Source organism: Pistacia vera, unplaced genomic scaffold, assembly GCF_008641045.1.
Source record: "Pistacia vera cultivar Batoury unplaced genomic scaffold, PisVer_v2 Contig293, whole genome shotgun sequence".
NCBI classification, from domain to species: Eukaryota; Viridiplantae; Streptophyta; class Magnoliopsida; order Sapindales; family Anacardiaceae; genus Pistacia; species Pistacia vera.
Window position 1 is genome coordinate 155,845 of NW_022196105.1, and position 11,763 is coordinate 167,607.

General features: G+C 36.7%; 1 protein-coding gene across 1 annotated transcript; it reads left to right on the forward strand.

Annotated features, from left to right (window-relative positions):
- The first annotated feature begins 7,890 nt into the window (after positions 1-7,890).
- Positions 7,891-8,673, forward strand: LOC116135051 (probable aspartic proteinase GIP2). Its single transcript, XM_031420756.1, has 2 exons — positions 7,891-8,217; positions 8,371-8,673. The coding sequence occupies exons 1-2, from the start codon at positions 7,891-7,893 to the stop codon at positions 8,671-8,673; spliced, it is 630 nt and encodes a 209-aa protein (XP_031276616.1).
- Positions 8,674-11,763: the final 3,090 nt, after the last annotated feature.

Below are 11,763 nucleotides of genomic sequence, written 5' to 3' on the forward strand. Positions count from 1 at the left end.
TAAAAATCATGTATCAAAATGATTGTGTATGTATTTAACTGCTTGTGTGTGGTTTCATTGTTGCTTGCCATATTTTTGCTCCCTTAATGTGATAGGTTAAGATTGGTGCCTGCATATGCTAGTGATGTGAATGAGTTGCTCATGGATGGTGCATTGATAAATGATGCATGTCTTCGTTCGGGAGCACTAGAATTAACTTTCTAATATTGTATTAAGATGTTTATTAGCTGTATTTTTTTTTTTTTTTTTATGGCGGGTCTCCAACATTCAACAATAATTTTAGGGGAGACTATTGGGTTGGTGCAGGATTGTCTGGTGCTACAGCTTCGTTTTTGTTCTTTGCAGTATTGGAAATTTATAGATTTTTGGAGTTTTAGCTTCTTCTAGTCTCTAAAACATTTTTGCAGTCAGTGTAGTTTTTTGTGTGTTGGATCTGCAACTTGGATTTGCTTTTGGATCTGCTCTTGAGGTGTTCTAGTGCTACAACTTTGTTTTTGTTCTTTGTAGTATTTGGGTATGTTTGTTGTTGTTGTGTGATGGGTGGCGTTGGTGCATGGCCAAACAAAGGATTATGGAGAGTTTTGTTTGGAGATGCAGTAGCAGAAAACTGCATTTTTGCAGTTCCCAGAAGTAAGTTTGGAGTTGTACAGTGCAGTGTTTAGTTAAGAAGATTGGTTGTTTGTGCAGTGTGTTCTAGAGTTGCAACTTCAATGCTGCATTTTCCTGGCTATTAGTGTAGTGTTTTTGGGGCATACTCTTTGTATAGATGATCTTGCAATCTTTTTGTGATATGTAAATACTAATCCATATTTGAGAAGCAACAAAAAATTCAATATATGTATATACACATAATTATATTCATAATAAGTTACTTTTTTTTTTTTTTTTGGGTAAACTCAATAATTTTATACAAGAATAAAAGAATTACAACCTGGGAAAGGGGACTCTCCTTTAAAACCAAGATCCTTGGGCATTCCCAAGGGGCAAAACTACAAAAGCTGTACAAGTTGGAAGGAAATCTCAAAAGCAAAAAACGCACAAACAACATGGACCACACAAGCTGTAATAGACACCCAAAGACTGTACACAGCACCAAAGGCAGAGAACAATTGCAGCAGCTTCAAAAACTACACACACGCATAAGCTACACCAGTTGCAAAATCTACCGGAAAGAGCAAACAGAAACTGTAAAAACTGCTGCATCTTCGACCAAGCTATAGCACTTCCTCGGCAACAACACCATTGGAGCATAATCCTCCAAAATACTACGTTACCCACCACAAATCCTGTAACCAACAACCAAAAGCTGCACAAACTGCAAAAAACTCCCAACAGCAAACACACACTGGACAGCCTATACAAACTGCAACAACCTTCTAGAAATTGCACACATTGCATTACCCACCACAAATCTTGTAACCAACAACCAAAAGCCCCACAAACTGCAGAAAACTCCCATCAGCAAACACACACTGGACAGCCTATACAAACTACAACAACCTTCTAGAAATTGCACACACTATAAAAAGTGACATCTTTTAAACCTGGACAAACTACCCGAAATGCAGCAATCTCTTGGAACATGCAAAAATGCAAAAATGTAGTTTAGCTAGAGCTGGAGTTTAGACACCAACCAATCAAACAAGCAAGCCATATATTAATATTTGCTTGTAAAAGCTAAAAGCAAAAAAGCTCCGCAGAATTCCTATTTTTTTTCCCTCTGTTCTGAGACACTAAAAGGATTTGGGGCTGGTGGTAAAATGAATAATTCTGTTTTGAATTAAATTTATTTAATGATTATAATTCTTAAAAGTGCTTAACATTTCAAAAATTTGGCTGTACAAACATAGTTCCCGTTAGACCCAGTGGGGAAGCACAACGTTCCACCTTCTAGAATGTAGCATAAGACCAGCTTATTAAACAGAGCTTGAGAGCAGTCTGCATATATAAATTCTGAATAGCTATCGGTTGGGAAGCCATAATTGCTCTTGATAAATTGTTTGATGCTGGGAGTGACATCAAGTTCCAACTCATACATGTTTTGTCTTGAAAAACTTTCAAAGATAGCAGCTTTGACTGGGGATGGTATGGGCAAGAAGCTTTGGTCTACATCCATGTGAATCAGAGAACACTTTGGTGTCTCATTGATTGATAATTCAGCACTGTTAGGCACTGAGATGGCTAAACTAGAAACTTTAATCATCTCCATTGATTTGACCTTTTCACACTCCCTATGAAAGTATTTAGCGAAAATAAAATTTATGAGCTTACTTCATGATCTGTGGAGTATATCAAATAAATGCTTAATCATAACATGTAATAACAGAATCAACAAATAAAAATAATCATCCTTATCATGGAAGAGTTAGCTACAAAAGTAGATATTATTTAAATACTCAGATATTATTTATACACATCATAAGAATATGTTTCTTTAACAGAAAAGAGAGAGAGGGAGATAACAATCTCTGCACGTGGATGTCGATCAGTAAGTTGAAAAGCCAGAAGCTCATGGAAAATACAACCGTAATAGTATTGACTTATCAGTGTAGTATTCCCTTCTAGAACTTCCAGTGTCTTAGACAAGGCCTTACAGACAGCCTCTTCTTCTAAAATGACAAAAGCTACTTCTAAATCTGAATAAACCTGGAAACAAATGTCAGGATACCATTAAAAATGACTTCTCAGAACTAAAAAGCTGAAAGACAAATTATAAGAATGAATCTTGAAATTCATCTTACGGCTACACAGCTGGATCAGACAAATATGAATCTTCCTCTTAAAATGAAGACAATTAAATACCTGATTTTTCAGAAAACCGCATACAGTTATAGCATGGGAAGCCAGAGAATTTCCTGAAAGATATTTTAGGACCCCAATGGAACTTGGGAGGCTGGACAATTCAAAGTGATCAGAGATGTCCAAGAAAAGATGAGATCCAGTTTCTCTTGTGACATCCAAGAGGTGCACAAAAGCTGAACTAGTAACAGCCTCAAAATTAGCAATTCCAGAAACTACCACCTGAGGCTTCAGCTTCTTTAGAAGCTCCACCATCAAATCTGATTGAGGTGGTGCTTCAATTACTACGAGTACATCAAATCTGACTGAGGTGAGGCATGGCGTGGCGGCAATTGGCGAGGCGAGGCGAGGTGAGGCGAGACATGGCGTGGTGACATCTAGCGAGGCGTGGAAACAACCATTGCAGTTGGTTTGGCGAGACGCGAAGGCTTCCGGTGAGGCATGGAAATGACGGGAAGTCTCTGGTTTGTTGGCATCTGGTGAGGCGTCCCAGTATCTGGCGAGACGTGGCGCGACAGTGTTTGGCGAGATATGGAAAAGAAGATTCGGGTTTGGTTTGTCGGCGTCACAGCGTGTAATGAATTTGGGATGGGATCTGAGAAATTATTGGGAAATTTTGAGACATTAACTGTGAGATGAGAGGTAGAGAATGAGGGGATTTACATTGCAGTGAATGAATTTGATTTAGGGAGTCTGATTTAGGAAGTGAAATTTGAAAAAAAAAACAAATATATAATTTTTAAGAAAACTGATGTGGCAATTAAGTGATGTGGCAGATGAGGTGTCATTTGCCACATAAGTTAATACTTAGAGTTGTACAATCTCATTAGTGCAGATCATTGTTGTTAGTATCCTACGATACGCGATACGAATCATACGATACGAATTGATACGGATCGCCAACGATACGTATCAGAGGGTTTCGATACATTGATATGTATCCTACGACACGATACGTATCAGTTTGTATCTTTAAAAATATCGATACAAATTGATACACGCACCTCAGCCTCTCAATCCCCCTCCTCAACAGTCAGCAATTAAACCAATTAAGCTAAAAGTCACCGAAGTTCTACACGAATTGATTCAGGTAAGCTACTCTTTTTAATTTAGTAATAATCTATTCCATATTCAAACATTCACAGTGTTTGTTTTATTCCATATTTAATTTAGTAATAACTAATTATGGAATTTAGGTAAACTACTCTTTTTCCCTTTTCATTACATATTTGATTTGTAATTGTATGTGAATTTTGATTTGTTTTCCTTACGTTATGCTTCTTCATTTGGTTTTTTGCTGCCTCTTTTTGTCTATTAGATTAGACTGAGATTTGAATCATGAGAAATAAGAAGGGAAAATTAGATGATATTACATGGGAGCATTATAAAAAATTGAATGAGGAAAATAGATTGCATCTTGCATGTAACTATTGTGGTATACCATATTGGGGTGGTGTAATATGAATGAAAAATCATCTTGCTGGAACCCATATCCAAGTTAAGTCATGTAGTCAAGTTCCCGAAGATGTTAAGATGAAATTTCAAGAGTTGTTGGTAGCAAAGAAAGTTAATAAGGATGATGATGATGATATGGTTGACATTTTTAAACAGCAAGATGTTAATCCAAATACAGGTAAAATTGATAGTTTTCTTAGTAAGGGAAAAAAAGGAAGTGGTTCTAACTCTAAGCAAAGAACTTTAAATGAAGTTGTGAAGGATAGGGAAAAGGTAATTCAAGGTATATGTAGATGTCTTTATGGCAATGCATTACCATTTAATTTAGTTAAAAGTCCTCTTTTTGTTGACATGTTAAAGTTAGTGGGAGATTATGGAAGGGGATTGAAACCTCCTACTTTTCATGAAGTAAGAGTTTCTTATTTGAAGAGAGAGGTTGATCTTGTGGGAGAAAAACTTGGAAAGTATAAAAATGAGTGGAAAAAGAATGGTTGCACATTAATGTCAGATGGGTGGACGGATGGAAATGGTAGATCACTGACTAACTTTCTTGTCAATAGTCCAAGTGGGACAGTTTTTTTGAAATCTATTGATACCTCTGAATTTATAAAAAATGCTCAAAAAATATTTGAGTTACTTGATAGTGTTGTGGAGGAGATATGAGAAGAGCATGTTGCACAAGTGGTAACTGATGGAGCATCCGATTATGTAGCTGCCGATAGAATGTTAGAAGGGAAAAGGAGAAAGCTATTTTGGTCTTCTTGTGCAGCTCATTGTCTTGACTTGATTCTTGAGGATATTGGAAAGATTACGGTATTCTATGACACCATTGCCAAAGCCAAGCAAGTCACAAGTTTCATTTATAGGCATACATGGGTGCTTAATTTATATAGAAAATTTTCAAAGGATAAAGAGCTAGCAAGACCGGCAGTAACAAGATTTGCAACGTCTTTTCTAACATTGAGTTGCATTATGGATAGTAAACTAGTTCTTAGGTTCATGTTTGCATTAGAAGAATGGGCAAATAGTACACATGCTACTACAGTTAAGAGGAAAAAAGTGGTGGATATTATCTTGAGTGATACAAATTTTGGAAATCCATCCAATTGCCTTGAAATATGTGGATCCCCTAGTGGAGGTTTTGAGGCTTGTAAATGGTGATGTGAAACCAGCAATATGATACATCTATGAAGCCATGAGAAGAGCAAAGAATCAAATTGCAAAGAATTTCAACAATGTGGAGCATCGATATAGAGAAATATCGAAGATAATTGACACTCGTTGGGATTTTCAACTTCATAGGCCACTTCATGCAGCGGCATACTACCTTAATCCTAAGTAAATGTTGATCATTTTTTTTAATCCATATAAAAATTGCTTGCAAATTTGAATTTAGAAATCTAATTTATGTTGATTTTATATATTAGGTATCATTATGATCCAAACTTCAATCCGGACAAAGAAGTTAAAATTGGATTGTACAAGGTAATTGAGAAGATGTATCCGGATGTGGAAACAAGAGTTGAACTTGATGCTCAACTTGACAAGTTTAAAAGAGGAGTAGGATTATTTGGAATGGATATGGCCATAATAACAAGAGACAAAAAACAACCGGGTATGTTTGCTTATATGTTTGTTATTTATTTATTTATTTATTTTGGTTATAACTTACTAATGTGTTTATTATTATTATTATTATTTTTTAAAATAACTTTATGGTGGGACAGCTATGGAGAAGAGTGCAAAGAGTTGCAAACACTTGCCATAAAAGTCTTAAGCCTTACATGTAGTGCCACGGGTTGTGAAAGAAATTGGAGCACCTTTGAACATGTGCATTCTAAAAGAAGGAATCATTTGGAGCAACAAAGATTGAATGCTCTTGTCTTTGTTAAATATAACCTTCAATTAGAAATGAGGCAAAAGCTTAGGGAGGAGAAAGGAGAGGCATGTGATCCAATATGTTTATTGGACATAGAATCCGATGATGAGTGCATTATGGAAAAAGAAGATCCTTGCTTGCCGAATGATAATTCATGGATGGATGCTCAAGAATGCTTTAACATAGATGAAGTGCTCCTAGCAATAAAAGAGCCAAAGGTATATCTTACTTTGATATTAATCTAGCAATTCTTTTAATAAAAAATTGAATGTACTATATATATTGACGGTTTGATGATTTCTTTATAGGACCAAGGAACTTGAATACTAGCTACAAAAAATCAAAGAAAAAGTTATTGAAGAGGAAGATGTATTGCCCATTTTGCGTGATGAAGACGGAGAAAGTGAAGAGGAAGATATGTTGCCTATTTTGCATGATAATAATAACACTAGTGGAGATATATATATTGACATTGATCTTGGAAATGATATAAATGGTTGAGAGGAAATGATATAAATTCTTAAGTTTGTGATTAATTTTGATTATGTAATACCATAATTTAAAGCCAATAGTATCACAATTTTTTTAATTAATCTTGGGGATTATATTAATTTTTAGAAAAAAATTATTATTTAAAAAAAAAATGTGTATCCTATAATACGATATGATTTGCAATACACGATTCGAAAAATTAGGTTTTCGATACACGATATGATATGCGATTTGGCAACCATGGTGCAGATAGCATTGCTCGCCTCTTATTTTATATGTAAATGCTCATGTGATATCTGGAAGAGAAATAAAAATATTTTTTAAAGTATTTATATGCCTCAAGGCAAAGAGTAGACTTCTTGATTAGGTTCAAAAGTTTGACCTTTGACCTAATCTAACTCATCTGTTTTGTAATACGTTTAGTTAATCAGATGTGATATTGGATTGCCTTTGTGGCTACCATTAGAATGAAAACTCAATCACCTCAATGTAATTAAAAAATTAGTCACAATAACTATTGTAACAGCTCGTGTGTGAAGGGTAGATTTGAAAGCCATGCTTCTTCCAGTATTACAGTTAACAACTAGCTTTATTCCTAGATTCCAGGGAATAGTTTAAACTACTTAATCAATGTAAAGCATCTCTAATTGCATTATATAATTACCAGAATGAATAATAAAACATAAAATTGTTGCACATGTAACACCGACTACAATAGATTGATAAGGTTCAAAAGTTTGACCTTTCAAACCCAACTCATCTGGTCTGCCCATGATAATCACCCTCTGTGTTTGTACACATGATTTTCATAATATAAATATGGAACAATTACATCGTGTGCTTTTTCGAAGAATCATCGCATCCCGGATGTAGTTTAAACCTTAAATGAATAATCTTCATAGCTTGCATACATCAATTAATGTATGCTCAGAATCAATAAATTAATCAAAGTTTGTAATAATGCAACATCGACTGCATTCATTGGAGAGATACAATAAAAAAAATACAAACGTCCCTCAATTTGTTGAGACTTGAGACTCAAACCTATCCTCACTGGTTATAAAAAAAGGAAATGTTCTATTCCAACTGCATGTCTCCACCTTAAAAACATGGCTTCTTCCCTCAATCTGATCTTCCTCTTCTCTATTGCCTTTGTCTTCATTAATTTGTCCTCCATTAATGCATCAGTAAAGGGTACCCCCAGCGGCTTCAATTTTCATATCAAAAAAGATAATGCTACTCTCCAGTAGTACACCACAATTGCCATGGGAACACCTCTTGAGTATATTGAAGTGGTGGTTGATCTTGGAGGTCCGTTACAATGGTTCGACTGTTTTAGTGGTTACAACTCCTCTACTTATCACCCTATATACTGTGGCTCTTCTACATGCGATGTTGCGAATGCTTTTGGTTGTAATATTTGTGGTGGTGATAGATTTGGATGTATCAACAGCACTTGTGGTCCTTATCTTTCAAATCCATTTGATCAAAACATTTTGGCGGGTGGAATTCTAAGCGAAGATACCACATCACTATCTTTAATCGATGGTTTAAGGTACTTGAATGATGTACTTATGCGCCGCCTTCTTTTCGTTTGTGCAAATAAAAACCACTTATTTGGCCTTGGTAATGGTACCCGAGGAGTTTTAGGCCTTTCAAGATCTTAAGCTGCTTTGCCAACACAACTCTCTTTGGCATTCAACAAATCTCGTAAGGTTGCTCTTTGTATACCCTCTTGAAATGAGGACGGGTATGGGGACATTTTCATTGGTGGTGGTCCTTACTATATGCCTCCTTATACCAAAGATCTGTCAAAGGGTCTTATCAAAACCAAACTTCTCATTAACCCTGTAACCGCCCTTCCACTTATTTCAGATCTTCCTTCTGTTGAATATTTCATTGATGTCAAGTCCATCAAAATAGATGGAAAATTTGTTTCCTTCAACACTTCTTTGCTCTCCATTGACAAAGAAGGAATGGGAGGGACAAAACTTAGTACAGTTACTCCATACACAATATTACATGCTGCTATTTATAAGGCTTTGTAACACCTGCTCTCTACTACTATTCTTATAATACATACTATATAAATTATAGATATACATAGCGTATGAAAGATAGTGGGCTCAAAATTTTCTTTACTCATAAAATATAATTCTTTACAAATACAAAAGAAAGGTATTAAAAACTTTCTACTTAATACAAAATATCATAGTTGGTGGACAGTGGTGCCAATACTCTCCGCTCCTCGACATCCATCCGACTGCAGCTCCTATTTCTTGCAAAACAGAGAAGAACAACGGGGTGAGCACAACAATGCTTAGTAAGTAAATCCTCTACTACCTGTTCCCGCAACTCACTCTTTGGTTCTTCCTTACTCTAACGTTCTTCTATTTCTAATTCTCACTGTTTTTCTCTCTGTTCTTATTCTCTTTTCTTCTTCTCTTATTCTTACTCACCATGAAAGAAAATCATGGTTCTCTCTTAGTCTCATCCTACTCACCATGAAGGAAAATCATGGTTCTCTCTCTTATTCTCGTTATACTCTCACTAACCATGGAAGAACTCATGGTGCATGCATATATGAGATGTACATGTCATTAATGCAAAAGAACTACATGTTTCTTTCTTCTACTCTTTATTCTTACTAACTCAAACTTTCGCATTCTTTCTCATACTCTCTCTCTCTTTCTATCTCATTCCTTCTCAAGCTTTCTCATTCTTTAATTCTTTCTATTATCCCATTCTCATTTCTGTCTCTCTTTCTCATAACTCTTTTCTGTTAACTCTCTTTAGTAGTCATGGCCTCATCTTACCGGAGGCACGGCCGGGACTCGCTCCCGCTCTACGTGACTTTTCCTCATTCTAGCGGATCGGACTTGGTTATGCATGGATTCGGAACCTTTGGCCATGTGAGTGTACAGTCTCTATCTCGGGTACTCAGGTATAGCCCTCATCCGCATGCACTCTCACGGGCTACATCACTTCTCTTTCTCATACTCATGCCGCTCTCTCAATGCGGCGTACATGCGGGAATACTCTATCCATTACTCAAGGGTTTCCCATCGCATAACCTACTCTATGCTCTTATCTCTCTCTTATTCTTCTCATGTTTGCTCATCTCTTTCTCAAGCTAGTACTCATACTCAAGCTAGTGTACTCATAATACAACTTAACTCTTAGCTTTTCTCATCTCTGTTCTTTCTATTTCTTTTCTTTCTCATTCTTACTCATTGGAATGTCATGACCTCATCTGACCGGAGGCACGGCTCGGCGCTACCACTCTACGTGACTTCCGCTTATTTCTCTACCGATCGGATTTGGTCATGCATGGATTCGAAACCTTTGGCCATGTGAGTGTACATGCTTTCTCTCTATCTCTCTCAAATGTCATGACCCCTTCTTACCGGAGGCACGGCTGGAACCTCATGTTCCACTCTACGTGACGGTCATGACCTCATCTGACCGGAGGCACGGCTGGGGATCACAAAGCACCCACTCTCGTGACTTTACTCATCACTCACAGGTTCCCCATCGCACAACTTACTCTATTATCTTCTTTAACTCTTGTGCACAAGATCTCTACTCTTTCTCTAGCTATTCATCATAATGTAGCTTAACTCTTAGAGTAATTCTCTACTACTCTCTCAACTTTTTCTCAAGTTCTTCTCAATGCACACTTAATGCATATGGATGGTTCATGCTCATTAATGCACTTAGGAAATGCCAATATGCAATGTTGCAATAATTAAGGGTCATAATTCATTCTCATGCTTTTCTTAGGCATTTCATCAAACAACTTATGTGCATATAAAAACTCTTCTCTAACTACAACTCTATTTCTCTCTTTAACCATCCAAAATTGGAAGTAAATTCCCTTCCATGGGCATAATCCCTACCATAGAAGAACAATCCCAAAATACATACTCAATTTCATCTAACTTCATCTCAAATCATCACAAATCTACACTCCTTATAAAGGAGAAGTATCCAACAACTCAACATGAATACTCATCTCAATTTAATTCCTCAACAAGTAGGCATATATCTCTACACAATTTCTCAATAACATACATATAACATGCATACATCATTTCTACTAAATCTCTACTCAAAAGAATTCTCAAATCTCAACTTGGGTTGGGATTTACTTACCTCATACTTGAGTAGTCTCCACTAAAGCTCTCTACTCTTGTTGGACCATAGCTTTCCCTTATTTCCTAAGCATAAACTTAGTAAGAACTTAACCCTTACATAAATAAAACTCATCTCTAGAGTAGGGATTCTTACCTCTTTTTGCTTAGGATCACTTCTTTGTCAAATTCCAACTCAAAACTCTCAACAATCCCTTGGAAGATTGAGTGAGGAATTGAGAGAAAATGGGAGATGAAGAGGCGGTGGAAATGGGTGAAATGAAGGGGTTTAGAGAACTAAACTCTTATTAGCTCATATAATATACACTCTTTCCCATTTTGCCTTTACTCTTTCTTGAAATTTTCACCTTTATCCTTTAATTCTTTACAAACTCACCCACATTTTACACTATTCTCCATGAAATTTTCTTGCATTTTACTCCTTACTTTTCCTGCTAATTAGGGGTAGAAAGGTCATTTTACCCCTATGGAGAATTCTCTAGAAACCTCAAGGAACTTTTCTGCCGTCCCGTCGCCGCGGCGAAGAACTTTCTTTCGCCCCGACGAAACAGTCTAGAACCGACACCGCCAACACAGAACCAACGTCGCCGCGGCGAAGCTTCTCCCTCGCCCCGGCGAAGACTGCAACTCCAAAATCTGCTAAGTCTTGAACAATTCCATGATAAACACTCAACCAAACCCAAAACATAAACTCAACCAAAGGCCAACAAACAACATGAACAATATACAAACTCATTTAGGGGCAATTCGATAACCCTTTAGGCCATACCGTAAACAATGGTTACGTATTTCAAGTGGGGTGTTACAGGCTTTGGTCAAAGATTTCATCCAGAGAAGGCCGAAGCCAAGAAAATGAAGAGGGTGAAGGTAGTAGCTCCATTTGCTGTATGCTTTAGCTTCAAGAACGTTGCTACTACTAAGACAGGACTAGCTGTGTCGACTATCGATCTGATGCTGAAAGGAAAGAACACATCTTGGAGGATT